This window comes from Plecotus auritus, assembly GCF_963455305.1.
Source record: "Plecotus auritus genome assembly, chromosome: 9".
NCBI lineage: Eukaryota > Metazoa > Chordata > Mammalia > Chiroptera > Vespertilionidae > Plecotus > Plecotus auritus.
This window is the reverse complement of record NC_137783.1, coordinates 85,899,184-85,919,349: the sequence shown is the minus strand read 5'-3', so window position 1 is coordinate 85,919,349 and position 20,166 is coordinate 85,899,184. Positions and strand designations below refer to the sequence as shown.

Sequence of the window (20,166 nt, the reverse complement as noted above, 5' to 3'; positions counted from 1 at the left end):
CATAATATCATGGAAAAATATTTTATTTTACTATTAAACTTTAGAAATGGCAATAGATTAAATGTGATTTCATGAAGAAAAGATATTGTAATAAATTTTAAGAAGTAAAAATTCCAAAAGGAGCCTTCATATATTTTTTAAACAATATCATATAAGCATATACAGATAATCAGAAAAATTTCTGTGTAACTAACTGACAGAATAAGAGAGAAAAGGTCAGAATAGGAAAAATAGCCCCAAAAAAGAAGAGGAAACACTACCAAATAATAGATGAGGGACAAGCACTTGGGAAGAATCACTAAAATATATAAGAAAGATTCCTTTAAATAATCCTAAAGGCATAAAAAACTACCTAGAGAATCATGAAATGAATTATTTTGTGAACATGAAGTAGGGGATAGCTGCATTACCTACTAGTGAGAATGACAGAGTTTGGAGTTGCTCCTAAAGCAGGAAAAAAAGGTACCCTTATAATTAATAGGAAGGAATTATACTTTAAACAATAAGTCATATTTGTCAAACCCCCATAAATGAAGATATGGTATAAATAGATTCAAATAAATTTAGATATCAGTAGGTTTAAATATCTGTGAGTATATTATTGATAATATATTAAAGAAATTTAGTATATTTGGAAGTTCTCATTAACCAATTAAAATATTTACTCAACTTTTACTGGGTTTAAAATACTGGAGAATAAAAATAAAATGCATGGTTCCTGCTCTCAAAGTAAAGTAATAAAAGAATGCAATGATATGCAATAAATACTCTGATAGAGTCGCTTGCAAGGTACTATGGAAGCATATTTTATTCTCTATAAGACAAGGAATAATAAAGGTTATTAGGTAACCAGGGAAAATGAGGAGTAAATATGTTTTAAGCAAAGAGAATAATTAAAAAAGCTTAATGCTATAAAATATAAGAGAAAAGTTTTATGTAACTTAGGCACAGAAAAATGTAGAAGAAGAGATGAAGCTATAGAGTTGGTAGGAGACATTTCAATTAAAAAAAAAAACTTTTTTGCCCAATCTAAACAAATTAAACTCTATCCTTAGGACTCTGAGATTCTGTTGAAATAGTAAAATAGAAGTGTCATGATAAGATTTATATTTTAGCTCATTATAGCAACGAGGTGGAGGATGACTTGAAGCACAGGCTATAGGCAAAGAGAAGAGGCAAAAAGCTGTTACAGTGATCTGAGGTAGAGTTGCGTTTGAGTAGGTAGAGTCAAAAGGAGTCAAAGATCAATTATGGGTGGTACATGAACAGCATTATCATAAATGGAATACTTATAAATTATACAAACTTTATTTTAACATTTTAATATAAATCTAAATTACAATGTATATTTCTGTAATCTTTCATACAGATAATGATAAATGTAGTTTGATCTTTTCTTCATACACTAATACTCATTATTGTGAGGATCAAATATTCTACTCTGCTATATTACTAGTATTGTCTTGCCCTTGAGCTGTTAAGCTTTTTTAGTTTACAATAGCAGCCTCTGACAGGTATGCTTGGTGAATTCTTCTCCCTCTGTCCTGGCCAGTTTATTGGGGCAGCATCCTGTGCACCAAAAAGGTGGCCAGTTTAATTTCCGGTGAGGGCACATAGCTAGCTTGCAGGTTCAATCCCCATTCAGGGCATGTGCAGCAGGAGGCAACCAAGTGATGTTTCTCACGTCCAAGTTTTTCTCTCTCTCTCTCTTTCCCTCTCTCTCTCTCTCTCTATCTCCTCCTCCTCCACCTCCTCTCTCTCCCTTCCTGTCTCTAATATCAATTTTAAATAATTTTAAATTTTTCTCCATTAGCTGTAATTTTTTTTAAATTAAACTCTTTGTTTTAAGATAATTGTAGATTCACATGCAGTTTTTAAAAAATAATATGGTAAGATCCCATAATACCCTTTATTCAATGTTTCAGAATGGTAAAATCTTGCAAAACCTATAGCTCAGTCTCACAACCAGATGATGACATTTATACATAGTCAAGATACAGTACATTTCCATCACCAGCACGTTGTCCTTTTATAGCCAAACCTACTTCCCTCCCACACCAGTCCCCTGGAAATCACTAATCTGTTCTCATTTCTAGAGTGTTATATAAATGGGATTATACTGTATGTAACCTTTCAGATTGACTTTTCTCACTCAACACAATTCCCTGGGATTCATCCAGGTAGTTATTTCTTTTTTTCTCTCTCTCTCCTTAAATATATTTTTTATTTCAGAGATGAAGGGAGAGGGAGAGAGAGATAGAAACATCAATGATAAGAGAACCATTGATTGCCTGCCTCCTGCATGCCCCCTACTGGGGATGGAGCCCACAACCCAGGCATGTGCCCTGACTGGGAATCAAACTGTGACCTTCTGGTTCATAGGTCAATGCTCAACCACTGAGCCACACTGGCCAGGCAGTAGTTCATTTCTTTTTATTGTTGAGTTTTAATCCATGATAGAGATGGACCATAGTTATTTAACCATTTGCTCATTGAAGGACATCTGGGTAATTTCCAGTTTGGGGTTCCTGTGAATAAAGCTGCTATAAAGATTCATGGATAGGTTTTTGTGTGAACACAAGGTTTTGTATCTCTGGGATAACCAAGAATACAATGGTGGTATGTTTAGTGTTGTAAGAAAATGCCAAAATGTTTTTCAGTGTGACTGAAATCACCAGCAGTATAAGAGCGATCTGGTTTTCTAATCTTCACTAGCATTAGTGTTGTCTATTTTTTATTTTAACCATTCTTATTAGTGTGCAGTAATACCTCATTATGGTTTTAACGTTCATTTCCCCAATGGTTAGTGAAACAGAATATTTTTTCATGTACTTATTTGCCATCTGCCTATTCTCTTTTAATGAAATTTCTCTTAACATCTTTTATCCATTTTCTAGTTAAATTATTTGCTTTTTTACAGTTGAGTTTTCATAGTTCTATATATTCTAGTCCTTTGTCAGATAAGTGGTTTGCAAATATTTTCTCCTGTGCTAAAGCTTATCTTTTTATATTCTTAATTTGGTCTTTCTCAGAGCAAAAGTTTTTAATTTTTAGGAAGTTCAGCTTATCAATTTTTATTTTTATAGATTATACTTTTGATTTCAAGTCTGAGCTCTTTGTTTGGCCCTGGATCCTGAAGATTTTCTATGTTTTTCCTAAAAGTTTATAATTTTATAAAGTTTTTATAGCTTATAGGTTTATAAACTATATAAAGTTTATAGTTTAAGAGTAATATATTTTAAGTTAACTTTTATATAAGGTATGAGACTTAGGTCAAGGTTTTTTGTTTTGTCTATGGATATCCAATTAGTACAGGGGTGGGCAAACTTTTTGACTCGAGGGCCACAATGGGTTCTTAAACTGGACCAGAGAGCCGGAACAAAAGCATGGATGGAGTGTTTGTGTGAACTAATATAAATTCAAAGTAAAGGAGCGGAGGGGAGAGCAAGAGAACAGGATAGAACAGCCGGATCTGGCCCGCGGGCCGTAGTTTGCCCACGGCTGGTAGCATCATTTGTTGGAAAAGCTATCTTTCCTCCATGAATTGTTTTTGCACCTTTTCAAAAACCAGCTGAGCATATTTGTGTGGGTTCTCCATTCTGTTAATCTTTATGTCTATCCCTCTACCAATACTACACAATTTTGATTATATATATATATATATATATATATATATAGTAAATCTTCAGATACAATAGACTGATTCCTCCCACTTTATACCTCTTTTTCAAAATTGGTTTAGGTATTCTAATTGTTTGCCTTTACATATAAAATTTAGAATAATCTTGTCAGTACCTGCAAAACGTATTGCCTGGATATTTCTAGAAATTCCATTATTACCTGTATATCTATGTGGTGTAGGGAGGACTGACATCTTTTCTATGTTTTCTCCTAATAAATCTACTGAGTTTTTCATTTCAGTTGTATTTTTTAAGTTCTAAAATTTCCATTTGGGTAGTCTTTATATATTCTATTTATTTTTGAGGCCTATTTTTTTCATTTGCAAACATGTCCATAGTTGTTCATTGAAGCATTTTTATCATGCTTCAAAGATATTATCAAGCATTTAAAATCTTTGTCAGATAATTCTAACATCTGTATCATCTTGATTTTGGCATCTTTGGATTATCTTTTTCATTCAGTTTTAGGTCTTCCTGGTTCTTGGAATGACAAGTGATTTTCTTTTGAAATCTGGACACTTTTGTATTGTGTTATAGACTCTGGGGCTTATTTAAACCTTCAGCTTTAGCTGGCTGTCTTTGGCACTGTGCCAACATAGAGAGCGGTTAGGAGACACCACCTCATTTCTAGGTTGGTTGAGGTAGGGGCTCTTTATTACTGCTGATCAGTAATGGGAGTTCTAGCTCTTCACATGGTCTCCATTGACCCCCGGTGGGAATAGCCTCATTTTAAAATGTTATATTTTATTCTTAAAAACATTTTTTCTCCAATTGCGGTTTTTTAATTTGAAAGAGTGATAGTTTATCATATTTTTACATTTCTTTAATTTCTAATTATCTCAAAAAATAATTGAGTTTTAAACTTAAATATGTTCTGCCTGTGTCTCCTATGACCTTGGGTACTCTTAATACTGCTTGAGTTCTATTGTTAAAGAAAGTTGTGGCCATGATAGTTATTTCTGTGGTAACAGTTGTCACTTCTCTTTCATTTTTTTATTTTATTTGTGTCCTTTCTCTCTCTTTTTTTTTTTTTTTCATGATTCTGGTTAAAGGTTTATCAATCTAGTTTGTCTTTTCAGAGAACCAGCTCTTAATTTCATTAAGCTTTTGTATTATTCTTCTAGACTCTATTGTGTTTATTTTCATTGTGATCTTTATATTACTTTCCTTTTATTCACTTTGGGCTTTGTTTGTTTATCTTTTTTTAGCTTCTTTACATGTAAGATTAAATAGTTTATTTGAGATTTTTCTTGTTTCTTGAGGTAGGCCTGTATTGCTATGACTTTTCCTCTTAGGACTGCTTTTACTGTGTCCCATAGATTTGGGGTTGTTGTATTTTAATTTTCATTTGTCTCAAGGTAACTTTTTTGTTTTGTTAATCCCAAGGATATTTTCCCATTGATTTTTAGAGAGAATGGAAGGAAGGGGGAGAGACACAGAGAGAGAAACATCACTGATGTGTGAGAGGGACACATTGATTGGTTGCCTCCCACATGTGCCCCAACCAGGGCCAGGGATGGAACCTGCAAACAAGGTATGTGCTCTTGACCAGAATCAAACCCAGGACCCTTCAGTCTTCGGGCTGACACTCTATCCACTGAGCCAAACTGGCTAAAAGGGCTCAAAGTATCTTTTGATTTCTTTCTTAATCTCATTATTAACCCATTTATTGCTTAGTAGTATGTTTTTTAACCTCCATTTGTTTGAGTGCTTTTCCGTTTTATTCTCATAATTGATTTCTAGTTTCATACCACTGAGTTGAAAAAGATGTTTAATATTACAGTCTTCTTACATTTATTGAGATTTGTTTTGTGTCCTAACGTGGTTTATCCTGGAAAATTTTCCAGGTGAACTTGAAAAGAATGTATATTCTGGGGCTTTGAGAGAAATACTCAAAAGTATCAATTAAATTCATCTAGTTCAGTGGTCGGCAAACTCATTAGTCAACAGAGCCAAATATCAACAGTACAACAATTGAAATTTCTTTTGAGAGCCAAATTTTTTAAACTTAAACTTCTTCTAATGCCACTTCTTCAAAATAGACTAACCCAGGCCGTGGTATTTTGTAGAAGAGCCACACTCAAGGAGCCAAAGAGCCGCATATGGCTCGCAAGCCGCAGTTTGCTGACCACGGATCTAGTATAATGTGTCATTTAAAGCTGCTATTCCCTTGTTGATTTTCTGTTTGAAAGATCTATCCATGATGTCAATGGCATTTTAAAGTCCCATAATATAATTGTATTACTGTCAATCTCTTTCTTTATGTCTATCAATATTTACTTTGTATATTTAGATCCTCCTATGTTAGATGCATAAATGTTTACAACAGTTATATCCTTTTGTTGGAATGATCTCTTTATCATTGGGTATTATCTTTGTCTTTTATTATAACCTTTGTTTTAAAGTCTATTTTGTGTGATATAAATAGTGCTACCCAGCTTTTTGTTTCCAATTACATAAAATATCTTTTTCTATCCCTTTATTTTTAGGCTATATGTATCTTTTTATCTGAATTGGGTCTATTGTAGACAGCATCTCTATGGATATTGTTTTCTTATTCATGCTGCTACCCTATGTCTTTTGATTGGACATTATCTATTTAAAGTAAATTTTGATGTATACAGTTATTACCAGTTTATTATTCATATTTATGTTCCTTTTTTTCATCTTCCTCTTCTTTAAAAAGTCCCTTTAATGTTTTATTTAATAATAGTTTGGTGGTGATAAACTTCTTTAGCTTTTTTTGATCTGGGAAGTTCAATTTAAATGATAGCCTTGCTGGGTAGAATAGTCTTGGTTGTAGGTCTTTGCATTTCATCACTTTGAATATTTCATGCCAATCCCTTCTGGCCTGCAAAAGCTCTGTTAAGAAATCAGCTGACAGTCCTATGAGAGGTCCCTTGTAGTTAACTGGCTTTCTCTTGGTGCTCTTAGGATTCTCTTTTTGTCTTTAACCTTTCCCATTTTAATATGTGTCTTAGTGTTGGTCTTTTTGGGTTCATCTTGTTTTGGATTCTTTGCTTCCTGAACTTGTATGTCTTCTTCCTTCACTGGGTTAAGGAAGTTTTTTCAGTACTTCTTCAAATAGGTTCTCAATCCCTTCTGGTTCCCCTATGATGAAGATGTTCTTACACTTGATATTTTCCAAGAGGTCCTTTAAACCAGCGGTCACCAACCGGTGGTCCGCAGACCACTGGTGGTCTGTGAGGTCCAAAAGGTTGGTGACCGCTGCTTTAAATATCCTCATTTTTTAATTCTTTTTTCTTTTGGCTTCTCTGATTAGGTGTTTTCTGCTGCCTTATCTTCCAAATTGCCAATTCAGTCCTTTGCTTTATCTAATCTGACATTGGTTCCTTTTAGTGTAGTGTTCATTTCAGTTATTATATTCTACATTTCTGGCTGATTCTCTTTTTTATGGTTTTTATGTCCTTTTTATACCATTGAAGTTCTCACTAAGTTCGTTGAGCATTATTTTAACCATTGTTTTGAACTCTATATCTGGTAGATTACTTGCCTCCATTTCATTTCATTCTTTTTCTGGAGATTTCTCCTGTTCTTTCGTTTGCAATGTTTCCTTTTCTCCCCATTTTGGCTATCTCTCTGTGTTTGTTTCTATATATTAGGTTGGTCTTTTATGTCTCCCATTCTTGGTATCATTGCCTTATGTAGAAGGTGTTCTATGGGGCCACGTGGTACATGTCCCTGATCACCTGAGCCAGGTGTTCCAGGAGTGTCCCTTTTGTGGATTATGTCTGCCCTTCTTTTAAGTTTTTGTTTGTTTGTCTCATATTTGCATTTATTGCTTTCAGTTTTATATTAGTAAAAGTCATATGGTTCTTGAGTTCTATATCTGATTTATTTCACTTAGCATGATATTCTCAAGATCCATCCATGTTGCTGCAAATGGCAGTATTTTATCATTTTTATGGTTGAGTAATATTCCATTGTATATATGTACCACATCCTATGTATATTATCATCTATCAAAGGATACTTCAGTTGTTCCCATGTCTTAGTCACCATGAATAATGCTGCAATGAACATAGTGGAGCATCTATCTTCACATATAGATACCAGATTTTTCTAACATTATTAGCTGAAAAAACTCTTTTCCTCATTGAATGGTTTTGGCACCCTTCTTGTAAATCATTTGCCCTTGCCAGGGTTTATTTCTTGGCTCTATACTCCGTTGGTCTATGCATCTATCTTTATGCCAGTACTACAATTCTTTGATTCCCATAGATGTTAGGAAGTTTTTAAATCAGAAAGTATAAGACTTTTGACATTGTTCTTTTTCAATAAAGTTTTGGTTATTTGGGGTCCCTTGAGATTACATATGAATTTTAGGATGTATTTTTATGTTTCTGAAAAAAATAAAAGTCATTGGGATTTTGATAAGGATTGTCACTTTGGGTAGTATTAACATCTTAACAACATTGTCTGCCAATCCATTAACCTGGGATGTTTTTCCATTTACGTGTGTGTGTGTGTGTGTGTGTGTGTGTGTGTGTGTTTAATTTCTTTTCAGCAATGTTTTGTCATTTCAGTATACAAGTCTTTCACCATCTTGGTTAAGTTTTTTCCTAAGTATTTTATTCTTTTTGATGCTATTGTAAATGGAATTTTTTTAAATTTCCTTTCCAGATTGTTTTCTGTTAGTATACAGAAACACAACCAATTTTTGTGTGTTGATTTTGTATCCTACTGTATTTGTTTAATTAGTTTTAACAGTGTTTTCATAGAATGTTCCAGTGCTATGTTGAATCAAGTGGTGAAAGTAGGCTTCTTTGTCTTGACATGGAGGGATTAATGAAGGAGTTTGTTTGGAGAGGTAAAAATCTTCTCTCCCTCCTATGGCACTACACTACAACCTCCTACTTACCACAGGGGTTAGACCACTTGAAGATCAATAGCCCTACTTCCCAGAAATATTGTTCCACAAATCTGAGTTATTAAAACTGGAGTAATGCCCCAACCAGTGGATGCTTTGGAAAGATAGTTACTAGTAACCTATGTCACTAAAAATCTTAAAGATTAGTTCTAACCAACCACCCCCATCACCATGCATTCCAAGAGGTTTCTCTACCAGTGAGTTGCAGGCTTGCTTTTTTTATTTTTCTCATTATCCAGCAAATAATTATTGAAACACACACATATTTTTCAAAAATTCTTTGAACCAGTTTAAACTACAGTTTAAATTAGATAACATAAACTCAAGTGCCCAGGGGCAATCAGAAATAAATAAAATGTGAATATTAAGGAAAATAGGGACTGGTAAGGATTACACATGGGTGTTTATAGCCATAAGTGAATAAGAGTCCAGGGATGCCAAGTCTTCCACACTTTCAAGAGGTTAGAATCAAGATTTTTATGTAAATTGTCTGGATTTTTAGCACAGTTCAGACTTAACATGACAACCAATTTTAAATTTTTGGTCTAAAAGAAAAAGAGAAATATACCGTATTTTCTTGACTGCCTCATAATTTGCAAGACTGCTTCTTTCACCAATGAATTAGTTCTTCACATTACAGAAGATAAGGTAGCTTTTTAGAAAAGAATTTTTCTACAGCAGAACTTGGTAGGTAGGAAATTAGAAAGAGCCTCATTGTAAAGACTTCTCTTTGACCTGGATAAAGTTCTGAAATTACCACTTACAAAGTTAATTTTTTGCTAATGGCTTTTTTAAAATGCTAAATGTGTTGTTTCTAAGTCAGTAAAATGTTTAAATATATAGGGTGCCCCAAAAATATATACATACTTTAACAGCTGGTAGCTCAGTTTTGAAAATGAAATGTATTTTAATAAACACTGCTTTTATAATTATTCAAAGTGTGTGTATACATATTACTAGTATATAATGCATTGTTTTGAAACTATTTTCTGTGTTGAGATTTTTAAAACTTATTACCTAATTCTGCTATCTTCTTTATGTTTAAATTTAGATATTTTGAAGAGAAACAAAAAGAACAAGAAGAAAGAGAACACCAAATTAGAGAACAAATACTTCAACAAAGAAAACAGAAGTTTGAAGAAGTTACTGAAAAATTCCAGCAGGCCCATATCCCTCTTTCACAGCGGAGGAGAACAGGTATCTTAATTTCTAGAACAATATGAGAACAAAAATGAAAGCTATAATATAATATAATCACATTTGACTTGAGTAGACAATAAAATAATAAAAAAACAAAGTAGAAATTTAAATTAAAAAGACTAGTATCCCTTTTTAAGTAATAAGACTTTAACCAAATGAAAAATTGCAACTTAATTTAGGTTTAATTTGGAGAATATTTTGTTGGCTGTATTAGTAAATTTTGAATTTTCACAAGTTTGCTTCTACTTTATACTGGCTTAAATGTTTTATTATTTTTTAATTTGATCTAATAGCTTTATAAAAGGAAAAGTTAACATTTAGGTTCAATAAATTAGTGTCATATTTATTTTGGCATTTATTCACATGTTACTCAAATTTATATTTGAGAGACTAGCAAAATAAAAAGAAAGTCTACACAGTGATATAATCCAACAATCTAAGACCTGGAAACAATTAAGAATTTAAATGTGATGGTGGTTGATTCTTTGGTATCCATCTACATTTTTTATACCTTAAATAATAACACGGAATTAACAACAAACTGTCAAAGCTTCAGAAAGAAAAGGGATAGGCAGCATCTTTATGTGTTCACCAAACATATGTTATACTATGTTGTATGTAGCCCTGGGCTAAGCGCAACTATAGAGAAATCTAATGGTACTCTACCATTAAAAATCTCACAGCTTATTTTGGAGCTGAGAGTAATATAAACATTGTCAATAAATATAGTGATAATTGCTATAGTATCAGAATGTATTGTGAGAACATAGAGCAAACACTAAACCTATACAGGAATATCAAGGACATCATCCCTGGAAAAATAACTTAATTTTAACCTTAAAAAATAAGCATTTTGCCAGTCAAGAGAAACCAAGCCAAAAATTTTTTAAAACTTCCCAGACAGAAGGAATAGTTTTTACAAATAAATTATGTATTGCAGTATATCTGAAGCATAGTATGGGGGAAAAAGAGAAGAGAAGTGGTTTTGAGGCTAGAAAAATTTCAGTTGGAACCAATTCTCAAAGAGCATTATATGCCATGGTAGGAATTTCATCTTTCTCCAAAATGCAATCAATTTAATGTATTTTAACTGAAACACAAACCATTATTGTGCCAGTAAGAGATATTACGGTCAGTAAGGGCAGCTAGTAATACTGTTAAAAATAATAATAGCTTAAAGGTGAAAGGGATTTATTTTTCTCTTATATATTATGAAAGCCTGAGGTGTTTTTACGTTTATGCAGTGTCACTAGGAACCCAGACTCCTTCTGTCTCTCAGCTCAACCATCCTTAGTATGTGGTTTATATCTTCATCCTCATGGTTTCATGGAAGCTGCTGGAGCTCCAGCCATCATATCAATGCTATAGGCAAGGAAGAAGGAAGAAATACAAAGGCCAAAAGGCTATACCTCTGAGCTACCTTTAAATATTTTATATCTCCATCTGCAAGAGAGACTGAAAAAAATTTTTATGTGTTTATATTGCCACCCCTAACAATATAGAGTCTGTTGCCAAGGAAGAAAGGAAAAATTGATATTAGGAAGAAAACTAGGGGTCCCTGCTACAATTAGATTTATTTGTTAGAAAGATAATTACAGTTACCACATGGAAGATGGGTTGAAATAGAGACACTACAGTAGGTAGAGTAGAAATTATTTTAGTATTTGAGGCAAGAGATGCTAAACTACTAAATTAAAACACTTCACTGGATATGGTAATAAGAGGTAATATATTCAGGATATATAATCAGTGCATTGAATTTGAGCCTCACATGACTCATTCAAATGGGGAAATCAAATCAGCAACTAGAAAGATGGGTCTGAAATTTAAGAAAAAGATATGGAATTGAAATGCATATTTAAGAGTCACTAATAAGTAGGTATATATAGGTTAATAAATGAAGCCATAGGAAAGATAAGCTAAATAACAGAGTATAAACCAAAGACTGAGTATAGGGCCTAAAATAAAGCCTTTATGCACACTATTACATTTACTATAGGTAGAGCAAGAAAAACTAAAAGTGGATTTTGAGAAGTAGTTATCAAGAAAGCAGGTGCGAATCAAAAGAAAATAATGTATATGAAGACAAAAGAGGAGGTAATTTTAAGAGAGAAGATATAATCATTGTGTCAAATGCCTCACAGAAGTAGTTACCTCTCATGAATACTGTTTGCTTGAAAAAGGGTGCTATCAAAGGGTCTAGGAAAGAGTCAAAAGAGATTTTGCAAAAACAAATGATGTACTTTCATTAAACCTGTATTTATCCCTGACTTCCAGGATATATTAAGTGTAAAATCAAGGCCCAGATGAGTATACATAATATTTTGCCTTCTATGTGAAAAAAGGGGAAAATTCCAATATATTTACTTGTATTTTCATAAAGAGACAATGAAAGAATATATGAATGAGCAATGAAAGCAAGCTGCCAAATATGTATCATATATTCTTTATTTCTGAATATGAATATATTACCTATACAAAATATTAAATTAATAATTTAAGAAAATTCAGTGCTATCAATGAAGAACAAGAACAGAGCTATGGGAGAAACCAAGATGGCGGCATAGGTAAACAAACTGCTGCCTCGCACAACAATTTCAAAACTACAACTAAAAGACAAAACGAACATCATCCAGAACCAGAGGAAGGCTAGCTGAGTGGAAATTCTACAACTAGAAGGAAAGAGAAAAACACACTGAGACTCAGAGGAGCTTCAGGAGGTATAGGTACTGAGACGCGCACGTGGAGAAGGTGGGCAACTGAGTACGCGGCTGGCTTTCTCAAGCAGGAGGGAGACAAAAACCCCTGACTGCACTGAACTCCAGTTCTGGGCAAGACTCTGGGGACCCAGACTCATACGGGGTGAAACTGGACTGTCAGGAAAGAGAAAAGCACACTGAGATTCAGAGGAACTGCGGAAGGCAGAGGTACCGAGGCACGCGCACAGAGAGGGCAGGCAACTGAGTATATGGCTGGCTTTCTCAAGCAGGAGGGAGACAAAAGCTCCTGACTGCTCTGAACTCCAGTTCCGGGCAAGACTCTGGGGACCCAGACTCATTCGGGGAGAAACTGGACTGTCTGGCAGCAGACGAAACTTGAGGGCGGCTTTCTCTCAGAGGTGCTTGCAGCGATTACTGAGAGACACTGAGACCCAGGGGCCTCATAGGGCAGGGCTGACAGGAAACCAGTGCTGTCTGCTCCGCCCTGAGACTCTGCCCCGTTCAAGCTGAGCACAGAGGCTTTTGCAAGTCTTGTCCCATAAGGGTGTCTCCAGCACAGAAGTTTTCCCAGCGTAGACACAGCTGATCCTCACAGCCAGTTGGCCTGGAAGTCAATTCCTCCCAGTGATACCAACAACAATTAAGGCTTAACTACAACAAGACTGTGCACAAGTCCACAAAGGGGTGCACCAAGAGTGTCCATCTCAGGTAACTGGAGAGGCTGAGCCACTGGGCCCTATAGGACACCTAGCACACAAAGCCACTCTATCAACTCAGGGAAGCAGCCAAAATGCCGAGACAAAGAAACATGTCACAAATGAAAAAAATGGAGGAAAGCAAATGACTGGATATAGAGTTCAAAACCATGGTTATAAGGTTTTTCAAGAATCTCCTAGAAAAGGCCAATAAATTTAGCAAGACCCTCGAGGATATGAAAAAGGACTAACTAGAAGTTAAGCATACACTGACTGAAATAAAAAATATTATACAGAGACCCAACAGCAGACTAGAGGATCGCAAGAATCAAGTCAAAGATTTGAAATACAAAGAAGCAAAAAAACACCCAACCAGAAAAGCAAAAAGAAAAAAGAATCCAAAAATATGAAGACTATCTTCATAAGGAGCCTCTAGGACAACCTCAAACGTACCAACATCAGAATTGTGGGGGTGCCAGAAGAAGAGAGAGAGCAAGATACTGAAAAACTATTTGAAGAAATAATGACTGAAAACTTCCCCCACCTGGTGAAAGAAATAGACTTACAAGTCCAGGAAGCACACAGAACCCCAAACAAAAGGAATCCAAAGAGGACCACACCAAGACACATCATAATTAAAATGCCAAGAGCAAAAGACAGAGAGAGAATATTAAAAGTGGCAAGAGAAAAACAGTTAGTTACCTACAAGGGAGCACCCATACGACTGTCAGCAGATTTCTCAACAGAAACTATGCAGGCCAGACGGGAGTGGCAAGAAATATTCAAAGTGATGAACAGCAAGAACCTACAACCAAGATTACTCTACCCAGCAAAGCTATCATGCAGAATTGAAGGTCAGATAAAGAGCTTCACAGATAAGAAAAAGCTAAAGGAGTTCATCACCACCAAACCAGTATTATATGAAATGCTGAAAGGTATTCTTTAAGAAGAGGAAGAAGCAGAAAAAGGTAAAGATAAAAATTATGAACAACAAATACATATCTATCAACAAGTGAACCTAAAAATCAAGTGAATTAAAAACCTGAGGAACAGGGAGGTCAATGGGGGAAAAAAAGAGACATATGTACTACTATTTTTAATACTTCAAACAATTAAAAAATGTAAAAAAAAATAAATAAATAAAATAAAATAAAAGTAAAAATAAAAAAATAAAAAAAATTAAAAATTAAAAAATTAAAAAAAATAAAAATAAAAATAAAAATAAAAATAAAAACCTGAGGAACAGAATAATCTGGTGAATATAATAAAATCAGGGGCATAGAAAGGGAGTGGACTGATAATTCTCAGGGGGAAAGTGGTATGGGGGGTTCAGGAAGAGACTGGACAAAAATCGTACACCTATGGATGAGGACAGTGTGGGGGGGTGGTAAGGGCAGAGGGTGGGGTGGGAACCGGGTGGAGGGAAGCTATGGGGGGAAAAAAGAGGAATAATTGTAATAATCTGAACAATAAAGATTTATTAAATTTAAAAAATAAACAAAAAAAACCTAAAAGAACAAAGCTATGTAAGACAACTATTTGTCTATGAGTTTAGTTTATCATGTATGCATGATAGCTGACTCTTTCCCATGCTACAAAAGAAGGACGACAGATTGATGTTAGAAGGAGAATATGAGAGTAAAAGAATGGCACTAGTGGGTTAAATGAAATAATAACGCCCTAATACACAGTAAGCACTCAAAAAATGTAATCTTATATTATCCTCAGCAAATGAGAGGTAGTTACTGGGCGGTCATAAGATAACAACAAAAGTAGTAATGATGGTTGTAAATTGACCTAAGTTAGTTTTTAAGTTGTCTTTGATAGAGAAGTGGTGCAAGTTAATAAAAGCAAATCTCAGACTGTCATCTAGCATAACTAGACAGTCATTAGCAAAGTAGATATAAAACAATTTATACAACTTTTTCAGTAAATTCAAGAAAGTCCCAGTTCTCCATCTTTTTAGGTTCTGACTGCACCTTAAATGAAAGGTCCATACACAGCCACATTCCAGAGACAAATTCTATGCCTTCTGGTATTGGACATCAGAAATGTTCCTATATTAATGGCTGGACACTAGACTGGTTAGAGATCAAACATGAAATGCCATTCGTAACGTAAAGAGGATAGATTCTTATTCTTTGTTCATGCAAGGGTTGGGACTGATTAAAATGTTTAGGCAAATCCACTTGTTTTGAATGCCTTTAATTTCAACAAAGAAAGCCTATATTAAATATTTATCAGGCTACTCAAAAAGGCTATTTTTCACTAATAAAAACCTATTTTGGACATTGATTATGCTAATTAGAAAAATCTATAGCTTGATAATATCTGCCTCAAGAGGACTGGTCCTTTATGATTAGAATATCCAGCAAACCATTCCATAATTGTGTTTTGGTCACTAGTATATTATGCTATTACACTTTGATTAGGGAAATGGACTATCTCTAGAGTTAAGTTTGAACTAATCCATACATAATAATATACTTGTTTTGCTTAAGCATTTTAGGGTAAATAACAAACATTGTAATAAGGGAAGTTTGATGACATGAATTTTTCAAAGGAGAAAGCAGGAAAGACAGTTTGGAGGTGCCAGGCCTTGAATTATAGGTAGTATGTAATCAGAGAAAAATCATGTCTTCACTTAAGAGGGTTTCAGGAGAAACAATATACTTAAAAGACAGCTGTGTTTCACCAGGCCAGTGTTGCTCAGTGGTTGAGCATCAACCTATGAACCAGGAAGTCACGGTTCAGTTCCCAGTCAGGGCTCATCCCCAGATTGCTGGCTCAGGTTGTGGGCTCAAACCCCAGTAGGGGACTTACAGGAGGCAGCTGATCAATGATTCTCATCATTGATGTTTCTATCTCTCCCTCTCCCTTCCTCTCTGAAATAAATAAAAATACGTATTTTTTAAAAAGACAGCTGTGTTTCAATTCAAACAAGAAGGTAAGTTAGAGGTGCAAAGTAGTATGTAGATGAATGTCTATATAATGTATGACTTTGAATAAGTCAATTACCTTCTGTATGCCTCAGTTTCCTCAGTGGCAAAATGCTGATTCAAATAGCATCTACCTCATAGGGCATTGTGAGTATTAAATTAAATAATACTTTAAAAAAGCTTAAAAATCATGCCTACAATAAATAATGCCTGACTCAATACATGTTAGTTGGTGTTTTCATAGCTTCCCCTTTTCTCCATAAGAATATTTTTGCTCAGTGGTTAGAGTGTCTGCCTATGGGCCAAAGGGTTGCGCATTCTATTCCCAGTCAAGGGCATGTACCTGGGAGGCAACCAATCAATGCGTCTCTCTCTCACATTGATGTTTCTTTTCCTCTCTCTCTCTCTCTCTCTCTCTCTCTCTCTCTCTACCCCTCCACTATCACTCTCCCCCCTCTCTCCCTATCTTCCACTCTAAAATCAATGGAAAAAAATATCCTCAGGTGAGGATTTTTAAAATATATATATTTATTTATAAGTTTTGTCAGAAATTTATGGAACTCTGAGATGAAATGTAATGAGTTTTGCATGCAAGAACAAAGAGTCAGGACATTTTTCACAGTTTATTTTTTTCCAGATAAATATTCTTAAAATTGGTTATGAGAATTTTGAGTTAGCAATTTCTCTTTGTGGATTAGATATCTAAATTTAAACTATTTAGACTATTCTTAAAAAATGTTTTCTTCTTACCAAAGTTTTAAAAATAGTATTTTATCATTGACCAATTAAATTATATAAAGAGATTGTTGAAGATGAAGTGATTCTGTACTATTTGATCTTTATTATCTCCTTAGTTTTTCAAAAACCAGTGCCTCCATTAGAAGAGGCCCTCAAACAAATTCAAGAATCCAACTTAAAATCAAAAGTAAACTTTCCCTCTTCCCACAGACCAACAATAAACTTGAGGTAAGTAATTTACTATTGTGTGTAATTACTAATGTATAATAATAATATAAGTTTTTAGTTGCTGAGTTTATAGGCCTTTTCATCAGTTACTCCTCACTCCTTAGTTACTATTTTATTTTCACAGATTAAATTAAGGTTAAGTGGAATATAAATATTTTGCTTCAAGAATAAGGCAAAAATTTAGTTTGTTGTCTTGGAATTACAATGCTGCTTAGGTTGAACAATTGTTTTTGGAAACTATCATCAAAACCATTTTTAAATATTGATATTGGTTATTCATCTTTGCCAAGATGAGAAAATTATGTTGAATTACAGTGATATAATTTTAAGTAAAAGGAGTAACTCTGTGGTTAGAAATGGTTTTTCCTCACTGAAAATCTTTCCTTGGTGTCTTGAAAAAGCTACAGTGTCTCCTGCTTCCTCTCCAGGTTAGCTTAAATGTGTCATCTAGAAGCAATAAGATGGCTAGCCAATAGAGTACTCTCTGACATCCTATATTTCCCATTTATTTATTAGAAATGTTTTTTGAAGCTACTATATGCACAACACTATGTCAAGAATTGTAAAGGGGATATGGAAAAGTATAACAATGTCAAATGCAATCCTATATAATAATAGAGGAATATGCAAATTGTCCATTACTCTGTACCATAATGACCATTTAGCAGGCTGCGTGCGCAGCAGGCTCGGGTGGGTGGGCCACGGCAGCCGGGGGACATGAGCCTGTGGTGCCTTCTCTAGAGTTGGGGAGCTAATGAGGGACGGGCTCTGGTCCTCCTCCAACAGCCCTCTCCAGCAGGCATGGGGCTGCTGAGACCCAGGCCGGGCCTCTGGCCACAGATGCACAGGTTCGCAGAGACCAACTCTACCTGGCCGCCCGGAGGCCATGTGGCTGGGCCGCAGGGTGCCTGTTCAAGACGTGAAACAGAGAGGAGGTGCAGGAGGAAATCCAGAGAATGGGATGCGGGGGTTCAAGACTCACCCCCTTTGGGCTTTGTCCTTCTTGGCCCGCCAGAGGGGCGGCTCCCGGGCGAGTGCCGCGGCTTTGGCAAAGCTGCCGGCCAGGAGGGGCCAGGAGGCAGGCAGACCAAGGGGCGCAGAATGCAGCCAAGGCGGGGTGTACCAGAGGGGGCTCTGCCAGGGCAGGGGGCCAGCAGGCGGGGATCTGCCTCACCCGCAGAGAGTGAGGTTCTGCAGTGGGTCAGCCCGGAGGGAAACAAGAGGCTGACTGCCAACATGGAAGGACGCCTGGGTGGAGGGGCGCAGACCCGTAGCCCTGAGGTGGGGGTTGAGGGGCGGCGCCACCTCAGTGGAGGGGCACCACACTGCCGGGTACCCCACTGCAGCGGTTAGGTGAAGCTCCCAGCTCTAACCAGGCCTCGCCCCAGCAGACTGCGCACTTGAGAGGTGGCGACTTCTGCTCCTGCGGCCCAAAAGCAAGCCCATGCCTGCCCCGCCCCCAGTTCCCGCCCTGCCACACCCCATGGCGTCACACGCCTGCACAGTGAGTGAGTGCAAAGCCTACCACGTGCTCTCCAGAAGGGGGAGCAGTAAAGAATGGGGGCAGGGGACAGGGGAGAGGAAAGAATGTGGAGCATCGTTCACGATGAAGAGGTGCTTGAGAATGAGACTCGGAAGCCTGACAAGGAGGTTTGTTCTGTTTGCCCTGCGGCTGTCCCTTGGAAGGGCAGAGAGCGTGGCTGTGAGGGCTCCCTGTGCGCTGAGTCCAGTTCCGTAGCCAACTGGAATTGGCCTCAGTTTCCTGGTCTGTAAAATGGATTAAGCGTGCCCCAGTGCCTTCACTGAGCTTTGAGGGCCAATTGAAATACTATATAAAGAAAATGAGGGAAGAAGTGAGAAAGAAAAGGAAGGGCGAGCAACACAAAAGAAAGATTGGAAGGAACCTGTAAACTTAAATAGGGAATATAGTCAATAGTGTTGTAATGACAGTATGATGCCAGGTGGTTACTGGAAATATCGGGGAACACTTTGTAAAGTATATGATTGTCTAACCACTATTCTGTAACTAATATAAAACCTGAAACTAATACAAAATAATATTGAATGTAAAGAAATGAAAATAGGAGTGAAATTTTTATAAATTTCAAAATTTATATAAAGGCTGTAATGGAAGGAAGGGAGAGAATAAAAATAGAGTTTTTCATTTTACCACTTTATTGTCTTTCAGTACATGAAAAAGACAGTTGTCTTTATATGGTGCCTTTATACTTTTATAAGTCATTATCTCATTTGATGTTCAGGGCAACTTAAAGACAAGATAATTATTCCCTCCACTATTCAAAGAAAGGAAATCTTGGTGTCTGGCCCCAATGATATAATCGTCAAGCCCTTATTGTAAAGCAGGGTTAGTGAAATTTTCTGTGAAGGTCATAACTATACTAATAAAAGCCTTGGGGGCAATCAGGCCAGCAGGGGAGGGCAGTTGGAGGTGATCAGGCCGGCAGGGGAGCCGTTAGGCATCAATCAGGCTGGCAGGGGAGTGGTTAGGAGCCAGTGGTCCTGAATTGTAAGAGTAATGTCTGACTGCTGGTTTATGCCTGATCCCTGCGGCCTAAACCAGCAGTTGGACATCGCCCGAGGGGTCCGAGATTGGAAAGGGTGCAGGCTGGGCTCAGAAACACCCCTGCCCCCGTGCACAAATTTCGTGCACTGGGCCACTAGTCATTATATAATCTAGGAGAGAAGCGAATGCTTCAAAAGTTTAGAATAGTACCAAACAAGTAATGATAATAATATTTAATATTTATTTACATAGAGACAGCTACATTTCAGGCATAAATTGTTAACATTTTACCTGTACATGATGTCATTTACTAAAGTACTTCCATTTTTAGAATACCTGTGGCCAAAGTTTCCTTGATCAGAACTAGGAACAATTAAATTCATCCTCTCAGTCTTCAGCAAAGCTTTGAAGAAAATAAGAGTTAATCATTAAACAAGAGAGTGGATAGCATTCCAGACAGAGGGATGAGCATGTGCAAAGGCCAAGAGTAATAGAAGGAAAGATGTGGTCTGGGAGTAAGAGTATGGCTGAATGATGGAATGCAAAATACC

The 20,166-nt window shown here is 36.2% G+C and overlaps 1 protein-coding gene across 4 annotated transcripts in view; it reads left to right on the top strand.

Annotated features, from left to right (window-relative positions):
* Positions 1-20,166, top strand: part of CEP126 (centrosomal protein 126) — an 81,661-nt gene that overhangs the window by 10,360 nt on the left and 51,135 nt on the right. For all 4 annotated transcript variants that reach the window (XM_080642320.1, XM_080642322.1, XM_080642321.1 and 1 more), the window contains exons 3-4: positions 9,623-9,768; positions 16,980-17,091. In XM_080642320.1, the coding sequence (XP_080498446.1) occupies positions 9,623-9,768; positions 16,980-17,091 (258 nt within the window). The remainder of the gene's footprint in view (positions 1-9,622; positions 9,769-16,979; positions 17,092-20,166) is intronic.